Below are 23,656 nucleotides of genomic sequence, written 5' to 3' on the forward strand. Positions count from 1 at the left end.
TTTCCTTAATATTATTTCCTCAGATATGAATGACTGTCATAAATGCCCAGACAAAGACTATCCAAGCAGAAACCGTGATGCATGTCTACCCAAAGATATAAGCTTCTTGTCTTATGAAGAACCTTTGGGCATCAGTTTAGCCTGCTGCTCTCTTTCCCTTTCCTTGATCACAGCTCTGGTACTAGGTACATTTATAAAACACCATGACACACCCATTGTCATTGCAAACAACCGAAACCTTACCTACACTCTCCTCATCTCTCTCCTGCTCTGCTTCCTGTGTGCATTGCTCTTCATTGGCCGACCTGAGAAGGTGACATGCCTCCTCCGACAAACAGCTTTTGGCATCATCTTCTCAACTGCTGTTTCTTGTGTCCTGGCAAAAACCTTCACTGTGGTTTTGGCCTTCATGGCTACAAAACCAGAATCCAGGATGAGGAAATGGGTGGGGAAAGGACTAGGCCACTCCATTCTCCTTTTCTGCTCCATTGTTCAAGCAGGCATATGTACTGTGTGGCTGGCAACCTCTCCCCCATACCCAGATGTGGACATGCACTCAATGACAGAAGAAATTATACTAGAATGTAATGAAGGGTCTGTGACCATGTTTTACTGTGTTCTCATCTACATGGGCTGCCTGGCCACTGTATGTTTTGCTGTGGCTTTCCTCGCCAGGAAGTTACCAGACAGTTTCAACGAAGCCAAGTTTATCACTTTCAGCATGTTGGTTTTCTGCAGTGTTTGGCTGTCCTTTATTCCTTCCTATCTGAGCACCAAAGGAAAATATATGGTAGCTGTGGAGATCTTCTCTATCTTAGGCTCCGGTGTTGGGTTGCTGGTTTGCATCTTCTTCCCCAAATGTTACATAATCACTCTGAGGCCTGAGCTGAACAATAGGGAACAGCTAATAAGGAAGAAAAATTAAAGGAATAATACACCTGTCCTTTTCTGTATTTTGTGCTTTTCTCTGTGTGTACAGTCGAATATTTGCAAACACGTGTTCAGCAGCTGTCTTATATAATTTTTTCTAGACCTGGTGATTTTGACAGCTGCCCCATTTCCATTTGTAATGATCACTGCAGTCCAGGTTATAGAAGAGCTAAAAAAGAAGGGAAGGCATTTTGCTGCTATGATTGCTTTCCATGTCCAGAAGGGAAGATTTCAAACCAGAAAGGTAAGGAATGTCATATGTAGATGTGTTCTATTTAACAGTTGCCGCCTATTTAATAGATGGGTACCATTTATTTTATAAATAGATTGACTGCAATCCAGCTGGTTCCCATCGGTGTTTTAAATGCTTAAACTAATTTCTTTAACATTCAAAATGGTGAAATGTTAGCATCCACAAAACATATGTAAAGGACTGTAGAAATCTGTGATGTCATACACTCTGTGGCAGTTATGGCAGTTAGCTGAACAGTCTTAAAATTTAGAGTAGCAGGTTTGTTGTGTGCTGCTGCCTTTTGCCTAAGAGTCAGTCAGTCTGTAACAGTTTAATCTATGTAAGACATACAGTGGAACCTCAGGTTGCAAATGTGATCCATGCTGGAGGCACGTTCACAACCCACAGTGTTCGCAACCCACAGCGCCGCGTCTGTGCATGCGCAGGTGTGATTCGATACTTCTGCGCATGCGCAAGTGCTGAAACACGGAAGTAACCCGTTCCGGTACATCCAAGTTCGGCACAGTCACAACCCGAAACCATATAACCTGAAGCGTATGTAACTCGAGGTACCATTGTATTAGCAATTTAAGTATCACCTACCTGCATTGAACATAATAATCTCCAAATGCAAGAATACTGAATAGATGTATTTGTTCTTTAAAGTTCAAACTGAGAGTGACTTATGTAGTTTTTATAGGAGGGAAAATTCGGACTAATAAAAAGGTCAAATGATCCAGGGCTGTCTTCCACATACTTCACATGATGTAACTTGGGTGGCTGAACAGAATATCAGACAAATTCATAGAGGATAAGAACATTAGTGGGTTGGATCAGCTTAAACAAAAAGACTGTGCAAGCACCGGTCCCAAACACACAAATCAATAGACACAGAGGCCTCTGACACCTTCAGCTGCTAGAAGGATGGTTTTAATTTGTTTATATTTCTGGATTTGCTTGGAACCCATGAGAAAGAAGGCCTTTGATGCTATTGAGCTCAGATTATGCAGGAGTTAGAAATTCCTATTATTCTTACAGCAAAATTAACATTCGATATTTCAAGTTCACTACCCTGATTCAAGAACAGAATGCCATACTTAAGTAACATTTTATGTTTATTTTTCATATTTGATTTCAGACATGGATGATTGTTTTCAGTGTTCAGAAGATCATTATCCAAACATTGGCCAAGATAGAGGCCTCCATAAAGACATAAACTTCCAGTCTTATGATGAAGCTCTGGGGATTATTTTGACCACATTTGCAGTTTTTTTTCCTCATTAATTACAACTTTGGTTCCTGGAATATTCCTCAAGCACCAGGACACTTCCATAGTCAAAGCCAATAATCGGAACCTCACCTATGTTCTCCTGTCCTCTCTCCTTTCTTTGTGCTTTGCTATTCATTGGCAAACCAGATGAAGTGACATGTCTCCTACGGCAAACTACTTTTGGTGCAATCTTCTCAGTGGCAGTTTCCTGTGTGTTAGCCAAAACCACAATAGTAGTTCTAGCTTTCATGGCTATCAAGCCAGGCTCTAGGATGAGGAGATGGGTGGGGAAACAACTGACAACCTTTATTGTTCTTTCCAGCTTCCTTGTTCAGACTGTTTTTATTACTGTGTGGCTAGCAACCTGTCCTCCATTCCCAGATGTTGACATGCACTCGATCACTGAATAAATTGTGCTAGAATGCAATGAAATATCATGTTTTGCTCTGTTTTGAGCTTCATGGGTTTCCTGGCCATTGCCAGCTTAACTTTGGCTTTCCTAGCTAGGAAGTCGCCTGATACTTTGGATGAGATATAATAATCATGTTTTCCTTAAAATATTACACAGAATCCATAATTCAAAGCAAGTGATTACCTCACCTGTAATTACCAGATTATTCAGAATTACATCTTCTCCCCTTCCCTAGGGACCTCCTCTGCCCACATGCAGAATGATGAAACTAAGACTGGAGGCTCTTATTAATAAGTATGAAGTGAACATGGTTGGGTCTATAGATATACAGAGGCTCGTCAGTATGGCTTTGAATCAGCTAAGTGGGTCACCATTCAAGTTAGTCTCTACTGCTCACAGTCACTTGAATGACAGTAACAGAAGAGGTGAACTTGTTCCTAAATGAATAATCCCTTGCAAGATGGTAGTGTTTAGGTTGCTGGTAATCTTACTGCCACTGCAGGGGATGTGCAAGTATCTTCCTCTTCCTCAGTGTTCCATCAGAGAACCTGTCCCTATTCTTCACAAATATTACCAGTCAGGAGACCTCATCATTGCTGGCATTATTTCACAGATCTACATATTTTCAGATACCCTATCCTTTGAAAAACACCCATCTCAGGAATTTTCAGATGACCATATGTAAGTAGCTGAATGTTTCTTTAAAAAAAAACATATTATATGCTGATGAAATATGTCTGGTCTGCTCATTTTTGCATGCATGTACTCCTAAATCCATTTCCCCCTCTGTCTGCATTAATCTGTTTCTTTGCTTTTCAAAAAGAACAAACATTCCACAAACAAAAATAAATTAAAAATTGTTTTAATTTCACCATTTCCAATACTCTTTTCTTCACACAAACTTTATTGAAGAATTTTAAAACATTTACCGAGCATATAATATTGGCTTCCAGGACAACTGCTTCTACAGATGTCAAGTCTTGCCTGCAGAGATCCACATGGCATCAAAACAGGCTTGAAACATATTTTATATTATAAATTAAGCTCACATCCATGGGATATACATAAAATTGGAGCATTAAGATAATTTCTCCATAGTGGCTGCTGTGACCCTTTGTATTTTTCTACCCCTTCTAAGAAAAACCCAAAGAAAAATGCTACATTGGTATTTGCTTATTAGGATGTGTATCCTGTGTGAATGAAGAACATGCAAACTACAAGTAACTTTTGACAGGCAGATATTAAACATACAAAACACCTCATCCAGATTCCCTATGGGCCAGAATAAATAAAAACACCTTATTGAATTATGTCTTCTGTAGATATATTAAGAGACTCTCTAAGAAGTCCTGAAATTTGAGATGCTTTTAAGAGACGTCATAGATTCGTGAGCCAGTTTACTTTTACAAGTCTGTGAGATGTGAGCTTACAACCTGTTTTTGTACACTATCTGAACTGATACTGAACTGAAAAGCAATCTATGTTATGGTCTGAAGCAGATGAACCTTGATGCAGCATGTAACTCTCAATACAGGGTGCTGACTCACCTCTACCAGCACATCCTGGCCTTGGCATTTGCTGTAAAGGAGATCAATGAAACTCCCCAGATCTTGCCCAATGTCACCCTGGGCTTCCACATTTATAACAGCCATTTCAGTGCAAGCTGGACCTATGAAGCCTCAATGGAGCTTCTCTCAAGAAGGGCCAAGGCCATCCCTAACTATAAATGTGATGCTGAGAGCACTCCAATAGCAGTCATTGGGGGACCTAACTCTAATGTCTGTCTTCACATGACACCCATCCTGTCTACCTACAAGATACCGCAAGTAAGATCTAAATACATTCACACCTGAATTTCACTGAATTCACACTTTCAGAAGCAATACATGCAATGCAGCCATTCTTTGAAATCCCCCCTTTTCCGGATTTTGCAAAGCAGTTCTCCAGTCAAATAATGTGTCCAACAATGCATAGATTAAGGTAAAGTGTGCATTAAAAATGCATGTTAGTAAAAATATTCTTAAAATGCATTGTATTAGCAAATATTGCTTTGCAAAGATGTGTATATTAGGCAAAATTTGCATAAAGTTTTGTATTTTAGGAGAAATTTTCATGAGGCTTAAAAAGAAATCTAATTGATGTGGTTAAATAAGAAACTTAAGAGAAATATTGACAGATCCTCCCATTCCTAACACACACATGCACAGTGAAAGAGCAACCAATAAGGAGCTGTAAGGGTTGTGGGTCAGAATTAGGTGGAAACTAGGTGGAAGTAGGAAGGGACGCGGGTGGCGCTGTGGGCTAAAGCCTCAGCGCCTAGGGCTTGCCGATCGAAAGGTCGGCGGTTCGAATCCCCGCGGCGGGGTGCGCTCCTGCTGCTCGGTCCCAGCGCCTGCCCACCTAGCAGTTCGAAAGCACCCCCGGGGGCAAGTAGATAAATAGGTACCGCTTACCAGCGGGAAGGTAAACGGCGTTCCGTGTGCGGCTCTGGCTCGCCAGAGCAGCGTTGTCACGCTGGCCACGTGACCCGGAAGTGTCTTCGGACAGCGCTGGCCCCCGGCCTCTAGATGTGAGATGGGCGCACAAACCCCAGAGTCTGTCAAGACTGGCCCGTTCGGGCAGGGGTACCTTTACCTTTACCTTTAGGTGGAAGTAGATGAATTAGGTGGAAACATTCCCAGATTCGGTGTGGCCCGCAGGAGTGATCTGGGGCTGTTGGGGCATGGTCTTGGTAGGAATAATGAGATCGTCTTCACATGCCTGTAACAAGCACACAGTAAAACTAAGCAATTATATACGCTAGGCTGAGCATCTGGTGAGTTGAGGTTTCAATCCTGCTAGTTGCAGGGGCCTGCTTCCTCAGAGTGTTCTTTTCATGAAATGCACAGGGAAAGTGGACTCCAGTAGTTGAACACATAATTCAATCCTGCAGTCTGCAGGATCTACTTAACCCTTATAGTCTCGGCCAGAAATGAACAGAAGAAAGAAAACAAAACTACACACAAGTAATTGTTTTATATTGAAAACCATTCTCATCTTTTTTCTTTTTTAAAAAAACAAAACCATAGCTCATATATGGCTCTTCCCCACTCATGAATAAAGAGTCTCAAGGAGTCTTCTTCTACCAAATGTTCCCAAATGGGGACCATCAATATAGAGGAATTATCCAGTTACTGCTGCATTTCCAGTGGACGTGGATTGGAGTGGTTTCTCAAGTTAGGGAAAATACAGAAGGTTTTATAGAGAATGTACTTCCAGTGTTTTCCCAGAGTGGCATCTGCTTTGACTTCATAGAAACATTCCCAAAGCTAACATCTTCCAATGGAATCACAGACATGGTGGGGGAGGGCTTTCACGCTATCAGTGTTATTATGGGGAGCACTACCAATGTTGTGGTTGTACATGGAGAAATTCATTCCATGATGGCATTGAAAATGGTGCCCCAGGTTTTAAACTTTGAGCATATACCAATGAGGACCAAGAGTAAAATCTGGTTCCTGACAGCCCAGATGGATATCACATCATTTCCATTTCAAAGATATTGGGACATAAGTTTCCTTCATGGTTCTCTTTCCCTTGCCATTCACTCAGTGGATCTGTTAGCTTTCCAGAAGTTCCTTCAGATCAACAACCCAAGCACAGAAAAAGAAGATGGTTTTATCAAGGACTTCTGGGAAGAGTCATTTAACTGTTCATTCTCCAGTTCTGTGGCAGATAATATAGGTGGGCAAATTTGCACAGGGGAGGAGAAGATGGAGACACTCCCCGTGTCTGTTTTTGAAATGAGAATGACTGCCCATAGCTACACCATCTACAATGCAGTCTATGCAGTGGCACATGCTTTGCACATCAGACATTCATCCCAATTCAAGCACAGAGGAATGGCAGAGGGAGTAAGATGGGAGCTTCCAAATCCACAACCATGGCAGGTAATGTCTTGGTCAGATGAAAGCTGAAGGTACCTACGTATCTTTTGGTGCAAAAATGATGGTCGAGCTTTATCAACCTTCCATGAAATTAACAAGAAAGTTAATCTCATAGAATAACTTTACCATACTTCAAGCCTTTTATTTTGCCTCCACAGCAGAGATTAACAGAACTCCTCTCAGTTTGTAAAATAATTTCTTTCCATCCCTTCACAATCAAGGTAGCAGGTTCAGCTGTGCATCTTTTTTGTGGAGGGAGTTCCAAAACATTGTGCTGCTCTGATATTTTGTCCAGTATGTAATTCAACCATTCCTTGCGGAGGATTGGAGAAGATGGTGGCATCATTTATTTGATTAAAACTTTGATTAGTTTTAAGTTCATCTGTTCTTTGGTGGAGATGAACATGCCTGACATATTGGATCCATGTGACCTCTGTTGGGGCTAGGGTATCAAAGATTTCTTCAGAGTGTCTCACATTGCGTAGAATGCTGCTTTATACCATGTAGAGAACACTGGCAGCAACTCCCCAGTGTTTCAGGCAAAAGCCTTTCCCCGCCCTACATGGAGCTGTTGGGGATTGAACCTGGAACCTTCTGCATTTAAAGCATGAGTCACCAGTGAGCCAAAGCCCTTCCCCAGGTGCCTTACTGGAGAAGCAGAAGAGGGTGTCACTGCCCCTTTCCTTGCAGTTTTGAAAATACCAGAAGCAGCAATAGGGCTGCCAACCATATTGTTGGCAGTCATGATATCTCACTCCACAATAGATACATCCATACCACAGACTTAAACCATGGGGATTGTGGTCTTTTAAAGATAGTAGAGGTCTCTTGATGGAAAAATCTTAACCTCTGTTGATAAGCCTACAATGCGGAAAGTTCTTTAGTGTAACACAAAACAGTGAAAGTTAAAGTAGTGGTGCAGATGTGGCCAATATTCCATGGTTTGGGATTTTAAGTGACCTTTTGCTGTTTCTAACATTAGCTTGCACAAAGATTTCATGGGATCATAATCCTGAACCTTGGATGTATTTTCACCGTGTTGTATGATAACATAATAAGAGCATTTATATAAACCTTTCTTATTTTTATTATTTAGCTCCATCACATTCTCAGAAGTATTTCGTTTAACAACAGTGCAGGAGAAAAGGTGCGTTTTGGCCCAAATGGTGAATTAATTGCTGGCTTTGACATTATAAACTGGCTCATGTTTCCAAATCAGTCCTTTCTTAGAGTCAAAATTGGGAAGATAGACTCTCTGGGTGCCCAGGAAAAATCGCTCACCATTCATGAGGATGCCATTGTATGGCCCAACCAATTTAACCAGGTGGGTTCTCTGCACTTTTCAGGGTTCATTCCATCACCTGCCCAATGGTCAGGAAGAAGATAGTTACTCAAATTGCTGTTTCTCAGTATTCTGTAAATATAGTGAGACTTGTTCAATCTGAACTTTCATGTGCCACTTAATGTTCCTTCTGCAATTACATTCAGAGCGGTAGCACCAACACTCTAGAACCCACTCCTGATTAATATTAAGCATGCTCCTTCACCTTTTTTTGTTTTTTGCTAAAACCCCTTTTCATTCATTAAGCATGTGGTGGCAGGATAGGTAAGTATCAATATCTCTCCACATTGAACACTACTGTCAGCTTATTGAAGCGGGTGGTGCTGTGGTCTAAACCACTGAAACTCTTGGGATTGCCGATCAAAACATCAGCGGTTCAAATCTGTGCAACGGGTGAGCTCCCATTGCTCTGTCCCAGCTTCTGCCAACCTAGCAGTTTGAAAGCACACCAGTGCAAGTAGATAAATAGTTACCACTGTGGTGGGAAGGTAAACAGCAATTTTGTGCGTTCTGGTTTCCGTCAAGGTGTTACGTTGCACCAGAAGCGGTTTAGTCATGTAGGCCACATCATCATCATCATCATCATCATCATCATCATCATACATTAAATACATACACATTGCCCGGAAAGTTGTCTGTGGACAAGCGGCGGCTCCCTCAGCCTGAAGAGAGATGAGCACCACACCCCATAGTCACCTTTGACTGGATTTAACCATCCAGGGGTCATTTACCTTTACCTTTTTATCTACACAGATACATACAGTGAGGGGGGGGAGAGAGATGGAGGGGGAGAGAGAGGCGGGGGGGAGAGAGAGGGAGAGAGAGAGAACTCGCTACTTACATTCAACTTGTGGGTACAGTGGTACCTTGGCTTACAGATGCTTCAAGTTACAGACACTTCAGTTTACAGACTCCGCTAACCCAGAAATAGTACCTCGGGTTAAGAACTTTGCTTCAGGATGAGAACAGAAATCGTGCTCCGGTTGGTGCAGCGGCAGCGGGAGGCCCCATTAGCTAAAGTGGTACCTCAGTTTAAGAACAGTTTCAGGTTAAAAACGGACATCCAGAACGAATTAAGTTCTTAACCTGAGGTACCACTGTACTGCATTCGTAATACTCTCTGGTGTTCATCCTATTACCTAAAACATTCTATTCTGATATTTATGGACAGACCCGGCCCATTTCTATATGCAATGATCATTGCAGTTCAGGTTACAGTCGATCCAAGAAGGAAGGGAAGCCATTTTGTTGCTATGATTGCTTTACATGTCCAGAAGGAAAGATTTCCAACCAGAAAGGTAAGAAAGGTTTTTAAATGTTATATATAGATGTATGTATGCCACCTATTTCAAAGATGATTTTGACCCTCCCTAGGGTATATAAATGTTCAAGAGGGCCACTCTGGGCTACTAATGAATTTTGTGTTTTATTTAATCTGTATATGCTCTCAGCTCAGCTAAAGCCTTACCAAGCAAACAGAGCCCTTTCTGTCATCAAAACACGCTTTCCGATCTGCTTAAACCATGAACCAGAACTTTCTTGTCAAAATCTCTCCTCTATTTCACTGATCACCTTCATCATAACAGCTGCAGTAACAGCTGCAGTTCAGAAAGTGTAGAAACACCAATTCTAGTCTCATACCCTTCAACATTTCTCTGATAAAAATAGGGATGTCCTATACCATAATAGTAATAATAATAACCTTACTATTTATACCCCATCCATCTGACTGGGTTGCCACCCTGGGTGGCTTCTAATATATATAAAGCATGATAAAACATTAGACATTAAAAAAAACTTCCCTATACAGAAGGCTTGGGGGGGGGTCAGATAACTCCACACCCTACAACATTTCTCTGCTGAAGATAGGGACATCCCACCATACCCTCCAACATTTCTCCTATGAAAATCGGGACGTCCTAAGGGAAAGTGGGGCATTCTGGGATCAAATCAGAAACCAGGATGGTGTTAGGGATGTGTAAATTGATCTCTCTACACACAGAGAAGCCTTGACACTGCGATGGTTTTATGGTCCTTATTTATTGCTGTTTATACAACCCGGGTGGGAGCCCGCGTAAATCAGTCTTCCTCGGAGCTGTCAGTTGGGAGCACTGACTTCCTCTTCCGTCTAAAACACAGAAAGCGTGGGATCTTTATGACATTTTCCCTGCGTTCCCAAAGTCTCCCAAGATGCCTTGAGTGCAGAAATTCATGCATCTGCTCCGCCTCTGACCCTGAACTTAACCCTTGCAACGCCTGTGAATCTGCCTGTTCTCTCTCCTGTGTCTCTTCTTCCTGCGTTCCCTCCCAGACCAAGTCCTCCTCCCCCTGCATGGGCTGGGAATACCAATAGCCCCTGCTCACTCCATTGCCTCCTTCCCCTTCAGAAACACCATCTTCAATCCCATCCTCCTGCCTCTCATACAGCTCAGTCTCACGGGTGTGCTCTGAGGGCACCCTGATAGATGGCTTCTGTAAAGCGGGGACATCCATGGAAAATAGGAACACTTGGAGGGACTGTAGCCTGATGAAATTTAGTTGTATTCCACCAAAATACTGAAGTAGTTTATGAAGTGTGCAGCTATTTGCATTATTTCCACAAATATGACACTGAATCAGAGATGGTCAGATGTGAGGGGAGCAATGTGGCCTAGTCTACATGAGCCAACAGACACTTGCCTTTTGGGAAGAAAGGACAGAACAAGAGAGGCAATCAAGGACCACATCAGGGCCTAGTTCAGTTGGCTAAAGACAGGGCTAACTGAAGAAACAAACATCTGGTGCCTGCTGCTGGCTGGTTCAATAGGCTGGTTATTTTGCTTTGTGATCTGCTGTGTTTTCTAAATGTTGTTGACTGCTTTGAAGAGTCGAGTAAAGAAGTAGGATATAAAACAAAAGGCTGTGGAAGCGTTTCACCCTACTACCAATGAACTCCAAAAGTCTGCAGTAAACATATTCTTTGTTTGTTTGTTTGTTTTAGACATGGATGACTGTTTTCAATGTCCAGAAGATCAGTACCCAAACCTTGGGCAGGTTATATGTCTTCCAAAAGACATAAGCTTCCTGTTTTATGATGAACCTCTGGGGATCAGTTTGGTCACGCTTGCTCTTTTATTGACTTTCATTACAGCTTTGGTGCTTAGGATCTTCATCAAGCACAAAGACACTCCCATAGTCAAAGCCAACAATCAGACCCTCACCTATGTTCTCCTCCTAGCCCTCGTTCTCTCCTTCCTTTGTCCTTTGCTATTCATTGGCCAGCCCACAAAAATAACATGTCTCCTTCAACAAACTGCTTTTGGAGTCATCTTCTCAGTAGCAGTGTCTTGCATCTTAGCAAAAACAACTATAGTGGTTCTAGCTTTCATGGCTACCAAGCCAGGCTCCAGAATGAGGAGATGGGTGGGGAAACAACAGGCTACCTCCATTGTTCTTTTCTGCTCCCTGATTCAAGCCATTATTTGTAGTGTGTGGCTGGCAACGTCTCCCCCATTCCCAGATTTGGATATGCACTCTGTGACTAAAGAAATTGTTTTGGAATGTAATGAAGGGTCAGTCACCATGTTCTACAGTGTCTTGGGCTTCATGGGCTTGCTAGCCATTGTCAGCTTCACTGTGGCTTTCCTAGCCAGGAAGTTACCAGACAGTTTTAATGAAGCCAAGTTCATCACCTTCAGCATGTTGGTTTTTTGCATTGTGTGGCTGTCCTTTGTTCCAACCTACCTGAGTACCAAGGGAAAGTACATGGTGGCTGTGGAGATCTTTTCTATTTTGGCCTCTAGTTTTGGGTTACTGGGCTGCATCTTCTTCCCCAAATGTTATATCATTTTGCTGAGGCCAGAGTTAAACAGCAGGGGACAGCTTATTATAAGAAAGAGTTAAAGCATAAATAAGTCTATTTGATGTAGCAAATCATAACTGGACTAAATCTCCTTGAATTCATTTTTCTTCATCTCAGAATGCCTCAAGCCAACAAAACTGTTCTCCAAAGCCAGCAGAACAGCCCTGACAAATTACAGTGGTACCTCGGTTGTCGAATGTAATCCGTTCTGGAAGACCTTTGACTTCCAATACACTAGACAACCAAGGTGCGGCTTCCAATTGCTTACAAGAGCTTCTAGCACTCAGTGGAAGCCACGTCAGACGTTAGACATCCGAGGTACATTCAATAATGGAAAAAATTACTTCTGGGTTTTCGGCATTCGAGAACTGAAACAGTCAACAACAGAGGCATTTGGGAACCAAGGTACCACAGTATCTCATGTATCCTAGACTGAGAGAGCTGACTACATATTTTGGAAACTCCATTATTTACAAGGTCTTCTATTTCTTACTTCTAACTTCACCTGTACACTACTGGTCCATTTTTATCTAATGAAAGGAAATTTAAAATTGCACTTCTGAGTATGTGACAAATACATTTTCTTCAGCAATTCCAGAGGGAATTCTTAGCACTGGATGAATAATTACATTGCTTCTTGATGATTAACAGGGCTATAATTTGAGTCTGATTTTGGATGCTCCCAAATTGCGTCATTTTGGGAAAATAAACTACCATTTAAACAAGACAATTTTAACTCAGAAAAGAGAAAACGTGGTTTCTGCATAGAACAGTTGCCTTTGTATTGAGAATGGTGGTTTTAGTGGTCTTGCTTCTGGAACTGTTTTCATACAAAGTATGTCAGTCTCACATAGCAAAATGCAGGCTTCAAGATCCACACCGTCCACTTCACATGTATCATCAGCCAGGAGAGTTCCTCATTGGTGGCATTGTTTCCCATGGTGGTTTCATCTCCTCTCCAGCAAAATTCACTGAGGAACCCCCACCAGCACTGCCTGAAGAGCTTGTGTGAGAACTAAGTCAGTCATTCATTACAGCAGAGGAATGATCAAACCAAGAGCTTCAGCCTCAGAATAATGACTGAGGCTGCAAACTTCAACCCATTTACCTTGAGATAACCACTTTTGATTTCAGTGGGACATATGCTGATGCAAAAATCCATAGGAATCTCTTGTGAATTAAGAGAATCCTGTTGAAGCTCCCATTTCTCAATAGGGAAATGAATATAAATGTATTGAAATGTATACATATGTGTGTGTGTGTGTGTGTGAGAGAGAGAGAGAGAGAGAGAGAGAGAGAGAGAGAGAGAGAACCCTTTTGAAAAGCCAGTTTTGATAGACTTTATCTGAACAGGAGTGTTAGTGAGAATGAATTAAAAGAACCTGTTCTGAACCTGAATGCTCATATCGTTTCATTTTCTGATCTTAGGCTAAAGTTTGTTTCACAATGATGGTATATATTATGAAGCATAGAATTCTGTGAATTACAACAACCATCACTGCTTCATGAATAGGAAAGGGGTCATTGCAGGAGAGAGCCGTGGCGGCAGCAGGAGGCCCCATTAGCTAAAGTGGTACCTCAGGTTAACAACAGTTTCAGGTTAAGAACAGACCTCCAGGACAAATTAAGTTATTAACCTGAGGTACCACAGTATCTCAAGGGCTGTCACCAGGAAGATTAACTATTGTGCTGATATGTAAAATTATATATCAGTTCCTTCTGATATTGTTTACAACTCTCATTCTAGGGTGGTGCCTAAGGTATGTAAAATGATATACCGGTATATGTTCCTTCTGATGCCATTTGCAACTCTCATTCTAGGGTGGTGCCTAAGCTTTACCAGCACATCGTGGCCTTGGCATTTGCAGTCAAGGAGATCAATGAAGACCCTCACATCTTACCCAATATCACCTTGGGTTTTCACTTGTATGACAGCTATAACAATGCAAGGAGCACATATCTTGCCACACTGCTGCTTTTATCCAGGGTGGAGAAATTTGTCCCAAACTATATATGTGATGTTGAAAATAATCTGGCAGGGGTCATTGGGGGACTTGATTCTGAAATCTCCTTTTATGTAGCAACTGTTTTGGATATCTATAAGATTCCACAGGTAGGACACCTATGTATAATACCTCTATTAGCTTACATAGAGAAAGAGGCTGAATTCACAGCACCAGTTCAGGGTGTATCACCAATTCAGGGTGAGAATGAAATCTGGAACAGAACCAGTTCCTTGGAAAATACAGAAGGTACAGAATTAAAATAAGATAAAAATTACCTGAATAAGGGGAAAGAAACGCTGCAATACCAGAAAAAAATATGTCACACCCCCAATCTCTTACATACACCTCAAGGACACTGATATCCCAAAGGCCACTGAATGTTTAGGGGGAAAGGGTTTTCAAATTAAACACACTCTGGAAGTATGGCAAATTGCAGATACAGTGGTACCTCAGGTTTCATATGCTTCAGGTTATATACACTTCAGGTTACAGGCTCCAGAAACCCAAAAATAGTGCTTCAGGTTAAGAACTTTGCTTCAGGATGAAAACAGAAATCGTGCTCCGGCAGTGCAGCAGCAGCAGGAGGCCCCATTAGCTAAAATGGTGCTTCAGGTTAAGAACAGTTTCAGGTTAAGTACGGACCTCCGGAATGAATTAAGTACTTAACACGAGGTACCACTGTACAGTTCAGTTCTGCAGGAGAACAGTAATAGTATTGAACAGCTGGTTCCAATTTGAAATAAATGTTCATAAGTGAAGTCTGAAAAGCCTTGAAAAGGAAAAGGCAGAAATGGAATTTGTGGCAGTTGGGGTATGTGCATTGTGAAGACAAAAGAAGCTTCAGAGAAGGAATGTGTATCCGACCCGTGTTGCAATTCTGACATGACTACGGTAAATAATGTCTAATGCAGTGTTAGGCAATCATCTGTTTAGGGCATGGTGTGTCCCTCCAATCAGTTTTATATATCGTACAAGACCCTGCAAGTATGCATAAATTTTTGCTGTTGTTGTTGTTTTAAAAAAGCAACAATGCCCCCCCTGTCAACAGAACAAATATTTAACAAGCAGGCATGGGAGATGGCCCCAATTTTAGGCCATTTGCATGTGTATAAATGAGAAAGCAATGCAACCCCTGGTGGGTGGCAAAAGGCATATCTGACAAACAGGATTCATCACATGATGTATATGAATAGTTTGAAAGAACTCTGCAAATACTACTTTGTCTCTTCTCTTCCTCCATTCCCTCTTCAGCTCATTTATGGCTCTGCTCCAGTGATGAATGATAAAAGCCCAGGGCTTCCCTTTTACCAGATGGCAGCCTCAGAAGCCCTTCAGTATGAGGGAATTCTCTCTTTGCTTCTGCATTTCAGGTGGACGTGGATTGGAGTCATTGCAACGGACAATGAAAACGGAGAAAGATTTGTGCAAACCATTTCCCCAATGTTTACCAAGAGTGGTGTCTGTTTTGCATTCATAGAAAGAATCCCCAATTTTAGTTTTATTTCTGAAATGTATGGCATGCTACAACAAGCAGCCCATATACAAGATCAAATTTTTAGCAGCAAAGCTAACGTAGTCATTGCCTCTGGAGAATCTTATTCCATGGCAACTTTTAGATGGCTTTCATACCTATCAGAACATGATGACATGACAAAGAAAGTAAAAAGTAAAGTATGGATAACAACAGCCCAGGTTGAGTTTGCTTCATTTGTCTTTCAAAGGAACTGGGATTCAAGAATATTCAATGGTGCTATAGCCTTTGAAATTCACTTCAGAAACCCACCAGGATTTCATCAGTATGTTGTGCACAGAAACCATTCCAGCACAGATGGGGACGGTTTTATCAGGGACTTCTGGCAACAAGCCTTTGAATGTGTACTCCCAGATATCACTGCAGACAAGGCAGAGGGGAATATTTGCACCAGAGAAGAGAAGCTGGAGATCCTTCCTGGATCATTTTTTGAAGTGAGCATGACAGGCCATAGCTATAGCATCCACAGCGCTGTCTATGCCATGGCCCATGCTTTACATGCCATGTCCACTTCCAGATTCAGACATAGAGGAATGGCGTACGGAGGGAGAGGGAAGAATCTGAATCAACAGTCTTGGCAGGTAAAGGCTGAATATTCTCAAATGGCAAAGCCCTGTTACTTCCTGACACTTTTTGTGTTCCCAAAAGCCTATGAACTTGTTCTTTCCTCTCAGAGTTCAAACGTTTGAGCAGGTGTATTAGGAAGAAGAACACAGAACTGAATTTATAATTCTGCAGACAGAGTAGGAGATGGCACTGATATGATAGTATCCTAGATAATTCCCCACATATTGTGCTGCTGCAAATGACAGTAGGCCCTATAGAAAAGGGAAATGATAGTGGTGTCCTTCCTTCAGTAGGTACTGCCCTGTGTTTGAGCAGAAAGCATTTGTATGAGGGAAGCTTTGCAGTCCAATGATATCCCATTCCATTCAAAGATTGGTTTCAGATCATCTCCGTTGCCAAATGTTTCAGCTCCGAAACGTCGAAAACCCGGAAATAAGTGTTCCGGTTTTCAAACTGGTATTGAAAGAGGGAATCGGAAGCCACGCCTTGGAAATCGAATGTTTTAGAAGTCAAAAGTCCTTCCAGAATGGATTCAATTTGAATTCCAAGGTTTGACTGTACTGTCCCATGTTTGAAGAAAAAGCATTTGTATGAGGGAAGCCTTACAGCCCAGTGAGGTGCCGCTGCATTCATATATAGGAAGCTGTGGTAACGGTTAAGAAAGATGATCAGCATTCCCTCTATCCCATATCAACCAAATCCTTCCTTAGAACAGGTGTTCACACACCACTGCAGTGTCTTCTGAGATGTTCAGGGAGACAAGGGAGGGGAGGGGAGGAGAGAGAGAGACCTCACTACATACACATATTAGACTTATGGGCTAAATAAAGGGTTGTTAGAAAGATTGAGAGAGAGGTATGTGTGTGAAAGAAAACTGATAGGCTCTCTCCCTGCTTGGACCTGAATCCACTGACAGTTCATTGAATCATCCCCCACCACTTGCTGTAGGTTCTGCTCCTAGGGAAAAATGCTGCAGTCTTTTCCAAAACCCTGTCTTTTCTGTTTTCAATCTAGCTCCATCACTTTCTGAGAAATATCTCATTTAACAATACGGCAGGAGATGTGGTCTTCATCAACCAGAATGGAGAAGCAGCATCTAGCTTGGATATTGTCAACTGGATTATATTCTCCAACCAAAGTTTGCACCGAGTGAGAGTTGGGAGGATAAATCCGCAGGCTCCTCCAGACCAATCATTACTCCTTGATGAAGATGCCATCACATGGCACAGTTGGTTTAACCAGGTAGGGTTGCATTGTTTGCTAATTCAAAAGAGATTCAGTATTGAATAAGGAATCATTATCCACCTGCAAGTCTACTCACTGTCTTTTGAGTTGTAAATTGATGAGTGGTGTATGACCAAAGCATCCAGGTACCAGATTAAGAGCCAAAAGTTTGCTGCTAGAAGACCAATATTTTATTAAGGAGGTTACAAAACAGAACCCTTTTACTAAAAAATAAAGTTAAGCATGGCTAACAGTGTAAATATGTCTTATGGGGTTGCTAGTTGAGATGAAAATAACAAAAGCTAGGTTATCTAAGCCTAATCCCAACCATTCACAGACCACACTACAAGCTGCATCCATGGAAATGTGGGTTTTGCATCACACAATCCTTCATCTGAATGTGCGCCATTAGGTCCAGATCAAATATCAGTTTTTCTATGAAAGGGCCTGGAGACAGGAAGGCAAGTTTTCTTTCAGTCAAATGCAGCCTCTGGGTACATTCCCCCAGCACAAGAGGGGATACATGCTCAGAGACCATGAAGCTACAAAGTGGATTTCTTCACAATCATTGTGACCTTGAAGCAACAATATATCAAACAATGCAGACAAGTGGTAAGTTCGACTAATTAAATGGATTATTTTTTTCCACTGGAAGACTTCAACTAGAATCCTAAATAGAAAAAGAAAATTATTGTAAAATAAACCAAAGCAATTGGGATTTCTTTACGCTTATTAAATACTGATTTCTGACAGAGTGAAACATGATGTAAAATTTGATAAGCCCCAGGATTTGGTCTTTCTTGCTAGAAAGGTGGGAAAAGGAGGCAAAATAATACCAGAGGAAGAAACTGAGAGCAGACAGCAGCAGGTGTGTTCTCCTGCACCTCAGGGTGCAGGTGGAAGAGTGAAGGACTGATATGAGAAGAAAGGTATGAAGAGCAAGAGAGCATTAGGAATGGAAGCATCAATCTTTAAAAAAGGAGTGATCTCAAAATTAGTTTTTAAATGTATTATCAGGGACTGGGTAGAGGAGGAATGGTGGAGACCACTTCCCCAGCCTGACCCTTCCAGAGAAGAAGAAGAAGACAGTTCAGAATTACAACAGGGGTTTAATGGAGGTCCCAGCTCAAAGGAAGGGGGGGGAGAGTTGGGAAATATTGGGGGAAGAGGAGGAGGCAGAGCTGGAGCAGCTGGCTGACACTTTATCACTAGAAAGCATTCCAGGCCCACCATCTCCCAGATCCCGGCAAGCCTTAAAAGAGTGAGAGCAAAGGTCTTGAAGACAGATGGCACTAAGTGGCAACCATAGGCAGGGTACTGTTGCTGAATGAGGATGTGGGAGAGAAGGGGGCTGGAGATTTACTGAGGACAATGCCATTATTCCAAGAGGCTGCATTCCCAAGCCTCTCTCTGTAAATATTGAATAACAAGTAGATGGTAAGGACTTTTCCTTTTCTCATCCATTCCTGGCAACCTGCAGTGGGACTTGGTTCCCCTGCTGCCTGCCAGGTATATTTTGTTCTTAACCTACTGAGAATTGTGTTGCAGCTTACCAAAGAAGTGTCATAGGTTTTGGATAGCTTCATTCCAATTCATGTATTTGTCCAGAATATTTTCGTATTGGAATTCACAAAGATTGCGTTCCTCAAAAATAATAATTATTATTATTGTTATGTTTATTTGTTTATTTATTTATTTATTTATTCATTCATTCATTTTCCGCCTATCTAGCTGGGTTTCCCCAGCCACTTTGGGCAGCTTCCAACAAAATCTTAAAATATAATAGTCCGTTAAACATTAAAAGCATTTAATAATAATAATAATAATAATAATAATAATAATAATAATAACCACCCAATCTGGGTGGGTTTCCCCAGCCATTCTGCATTCCTCAAAAAAAATGATGATAATGATAATGATAATAATAATAATAATAATAATAATAATAATAATAATAATAATAATAATATCCCCTATCTGGGTAGGTTTTCCCAACCACTCTGGGTGGCATATTCAGAACTTTTCCCCAGGCAGCATCTGATGAGTCCAAGTATAGTGTAGCAACAGACACAAAAATCAGTTCTAGAGCTGTATACGTAGTGGACAGCATACTCAAAAGTAAGAATTGTAACAAAATTACCAAGGAAATTAGAGTGACTTCAAAGTGTACTTTAATGGACAGGGCAATCTTTGCAGAACAATTGGGGTACTGCACATCCCAGAACAATATTAAGGGAATATCACATAACTCCACACATTACTACTACTACGAATATGAAAAAAAGGAGTTGCTCCCTGTATCGCCATTACATATTACTGAAATTCTGTGCCAGTTTAGTAACATAGGGAAAGGCCCCAAAACATAAAGGATTCCAGAGTCATTAGTTTCTTGATGAACCTTCTGCTGTTTCATTTATGGATTAGACTCAGCCTCTTTCTGTCTGTACTGAGCGTTGTCTTCCAGGATCCAGCAAGAAAGTGAAGGAGGGAGAGCCCCCTTGCTGCTACAATTGCATTCCATGTCCAGAGGGGAAGATTGCAAACCAGGATGGTAGGAGAAATAAATAGATTCAATAGATCCAGACTCAGTACTTAGGATTGAATGGTCCTGTAAGGAAGGCTGAGTTTAAGTTTCAAAAGAGGAGATGATCTGATGTGTGTGTGAGCCTACCTCTTTGTAATCATTGCCCTTCAGATAGTCTACATATGCTAAGCAAATGAGCATGACTATGCATTGAGAGTACTTGGGTGGTATGTGTTTCGAATCATATCTAGATTGCCATTCCTTCATAGCTGTCAACCGTCCCTTATTTGGTGGGAAACTCCCTTATCCCAGCACCATGTCCCGCTGCTGTCCCGAATTGATAATGTCCCTTAAATTTCCCGGGTTTAAAAGGAAGCAGCTCCTCTCCCTCCCTCCCTCCCTGCCAGCCAGGGAGGAGGGAGGCTCCAGCTGTGTTGCTTGGCTGCAATGCTCACCTCAGCTCAACTCACCTGAATTATCTAGAAGACGTTGTTGGCCTCCGCTCTGGGCGCCGGCTCAGAGGAGAAGGAGTGAGGCTGGCGCCACAACTGCTTGGCCCGCGAAGGGCTGTGCTAGCCCACCAGCACGGCAGCGAGGGCGGCCGCCAAGAGCCCGACAGCTAAGCGCAGCATTTTCCACCAGCTCGCTGTCATCCACACGAGCACAAACCTCCGCCGGTCCCTGCTGAGGCAAAGCGCGGCTGGAAAAGCCATCCGCTTCTGCCTCAGCCCACTTGAAGGGTAGGGCGGCTGCCCACCAGCTCCGCCGTGTTTGGTTAGGCCCTCCCTTCTTCGGCTCCATTGGAGAACCACCTCCGCTGTCAGAGCTCGCAAGGTGAAGCAACAAGCGCCTGGCCAGGCCATGCAGAAGCCATAGTGGACCGGTCCAAAGGGCTGTGTGCAGCATGGATGAATGGGCGCGCCTCCCGCACGGGTGCCTTCTTTCCTAAGCCAAGTGTCTCCCATACCTGACATCAGGACTCAACCCTCGCTTGGGGGACCTGCTGATGCTGCTTAAGCAGCAACATACAGCAGGGGCGTAGCGAGGATTTGGGGAGGGGGCAGGACACCCACCTACCATCATCCTGTGCAAATTCAGAATGAAATTCCTCAGCAACAGTTGTTTAAAATTACTTCCTTTTGACCCTCAGTGCTCAGACAAATCTGTCAAAATCTTTCTACAATTTCTTTTAGTTAAATATTTGTATTTATTTACTTGATTTAGGATTAGGCAGCTGCTAAGCCCCTGAGCTATAGCATACCTCTGAAAAACAAGCAAAAAAAACAAACATTTTCCATTGTAGAAATGGTTTGCTTGCTTTTTTTATTATCTCGCTGTACACTGTTTTGATGGCTTCAGGCTGTGAATCAGTTTAAATTAAAGGAATAGCAGTAAATGTTGCAAGAGGAGAAGGCTTGCGGATATGGTGCCAAAGTGGCTGGAATCTGGAAAGCTTCTTGAAGGGTACCTGGTATTTGAATTTGAATAGCAGACCTCATCACAAATTAGTTTTGAAATCTCTGTGAGCTTCAAGACCAGGGAGGTGGGCGAAGTTCTCATTGCTCCTAGACTGTAGCTGGTAACTTCAATTTGAGTTGCTGAATAGACCAGTCACAAAACTCTTGACAGCACAATCTGGTCTATCACAAGTCCATCATAGTTAAGATTTATTTGGCAGAAAGACCCAATAAGCTCAATAAAGCCTACTTCCATGTAAATGGGTATAGGATTGCAGCTTCCAAGTTGAAGCCTCCAGAAGGGTGCCATTGAGGTTCCCAACCTGTGTGTGTGCAGGTGCACAAATGTGAATAATAATAATAATAATAATATATTTATACCCTGCTCATCTGGCTGGGTTTCCCCAGCCACTCTGGGCAGTTCCCAACAGAATATTAAAACACGATAAAACATCAGACATTACAAACTTCCCTAAACAGTGTTGCCTTCAGATGTCTTCTAAAAGTTGGGTAGTTGTTTATTTCTTTGACATCTGATGGGAGGGCATTCTACAGAGTGAGCGCCACTACCGAGAAGGCTCTCTGCCTGCTTCCCTGTAACCTCACTTCTAATAATAATATGCATAATAATAATAATAATAAATAATTTATTATTTATACCCTGCCCATCTGGCTGGGTTTCCCCAGCCACTCTGGGTGGCTTCCAACCGAATATTAAAAACACAATACAGCATTAAACATTAAAAACTTCCCTAACCAGGGCTGTCTTTTGATAGTAAGACATGGGGGGGGTGCCAAAATGGGTCTTTGCCCCAGGTGAAAAAAGGCTAGTTTCACTCCTGGGTTGGAGTAGGTGGCCCTTGAGGTCACTTCCCAACGCTGCAGATTCTATGATTCTAAGTTCAGTTGGCCTTTTCCCTTCAAACATAGGCAACTCCTAGGGACACTGGCCCCCTTCCAGGGCTGGATTCAAGTTTGATGAGGCCCTAAGCTACAGAAGGTAATGGGGCCCTTTCTATGTCCAGCTGTCCTTTGTCAAGAACAAATTGTTGCTGTTTTTTTGTGTTGAATATATGCTATATGGTAATTTATGGACCTAATAAGTATCTAAAGCCATTTGCACGCAACAAAATATGTATTTTATCCAAGTAATTGTTGATCCCTTATTTTGACTGCTGATCCCTTATTTTCGAGGCTGCTGGACCCTTATTTTCAAATCTGTAAGTTGACAGCTATGCACTCCTTCTGACTTGCGCAGGCTGCACCCAGGCTAGTGTGAATAAACATTCAGATGTCAATGGCTCAGGCTGACCACATAGCTCTTCAACAATACCACATTACAGAGTATCAGGCAGTATTCAACATGTGTTTTAATATGAGCAGAGCTCTTTTCTTCTCAGACAGAAAGTCAACATTGGACCCAACAAGGTGATATGAGCTAAAGTTCATTTCCTTATTTTCCCCAGATATGAATGACTGTCATAAATGCCCAGACAAAGAATATCCAAGCAAGAACCGAGATGCATGTCTACCCAAGGATATCAGCTTCTTGTCTTATGAAGAACCTTTGGGCATCAGTTTAGCCTGCTGCTCTCTTTTCCTTTCCCTGATCACAGCTCTGGTACTAGGTACATTTATAAAACACCATGACACACCCATTGTCATTGCAAACAACCGAAACCTCACATACACTCTCCTCGTCTCTCTCCTGCTCTGCTTCCTTTGTGCATTGCTCTTCATTGGCCAACCTAAGAAGGTGACATGCCTCCTCCGACAAACAGTTTTTGGCATCATCTTCTCAACTGCTGTTTCTTGTGTCCTGGCAAAAACCTTCACTGTGGTTTTGGCCTTCATGGCTACAAAACCAGAGTCCAGGATGAGGAAATGGGTGGGGAAAGGACTAGGCCACTCCATTCTGCTTTCCTGCTCCATAGTCCAAGTAGGCATATGTACTGTGTGGCTGGCAACCTCTCCCCCATACCCAGATGTGGACATGCACTCAATGACAGAAGAAATTATACTAGAATGTAATGAAGGGTCTGTGGCAATGTTTTTCTGTGTCCTCATCTACATGAGTTGCCTGGCAACTGTAAGTTTTGCTGTGGCTTTCCTCGCCAGAAAGTTACCAGACAGTTTCAACGAAGCCAAGTTTATCACTTTCAGCATGTTGGTCTTCTGCAGTGTTTGGCTCTCCTTTATTCCTTCCTACCTGAGCGCCAAGGGAAAATATATGGTGGCAGTGGAGATCTTCTCCATCTTAGCCTCCGGTATTGGGCTGCTGGTTTGCATCTTTTCCCCCAAATGTTACATAATCATTCTGAGGCCTGAGCTGAACAATAGGGAACAGCTAATAAGGAAGAAAAATTAAAGACTTAAGAAACCTGTCCTTTCTGC

General features: G+C 42.3%; 2 protein-coding genes across 4 annotated transcripts in view; both read left to right on the forward strand.

Moving 5' to 3' along the window:
* LOC309516923 (vomeronasal type-2 receptor 26-like) overlaps positions 1–929 on the forward strand; it is a 29,121-nt gene extending 28,192 nt beyond the window's left edge. Inside the window, exon 6 of the mRNA XM_082195881.1 lies at positions 24–929. Coding sequence (XP_082052007.1) covers positions 24–925 — 902 coding nt within the window. The 3' untranslated portion in view covers positions 926–929. The remainder of the gene's footprint in view (positions 1–23) is intronic.
* A 140-nt stretch (positions 930–1,069) lies between these two features.
* On the forward strand, positions 1,070–23,656 carry LOC309516831 (vomeronasal type-2 receptor 26-like; the record flags this gene model as incomplete). 3 transcript variants are annotated; one of them, XM_082195773.1, is made up of 7 exons in its annotated part: positions 3,305–3,525; positions 7,867–7,917; positions 9,284–9,410; positions 15,211–16,071; positions 17,072–17,299; positions 19,706–19,832; positions 22,729–23,656. In XM_082195773.1, 7 exons carry the CDS (start codon positions 3,305–3,307, stop codon positions 23,628–23,630), a joined length of 2,517 nt encoding a protein of 838 aa, XP_082051899.1. In that variant the 3' UTR covers positions 23,631–23,656. The 3 variants fall into 3 exon arrangements, with proteins under 3 accessions (XP_082051900.1, XP_082051899.1, XP_082051901.1); XM_082195774.1 differs by lacking the exons at positions 3,305–3,525; positions 7,867–7,917; positions 9,284–9,410 and adding an exon at positions 1,070–1,174 and having other exon boundaries at positions 22,729–23,655; XM_082195775.1 differs by lacking the exons at positions 3,305–3,525; positions 15,211–16,071; positions 17,072–17,299; positions 19,706–19,832; positions 22,729–23,656 and adding exons at positions 5,919–6,773; positions 11,093–13,744 and having other exon boundaries at positions 7,867–8,094.

This window comes from Podarcis vaucheri (genome assembly GCF_965113315.1).
Source record: "Podarcis vaucheri genome assembly, chromosome: 13".
Classification (NCBI taxonomy): Eukaryota; Metazoa; Chordata; class Lepidosauria; order Squamata; family Lacertidae; genus Podarcis; species Podarcis vaucheri.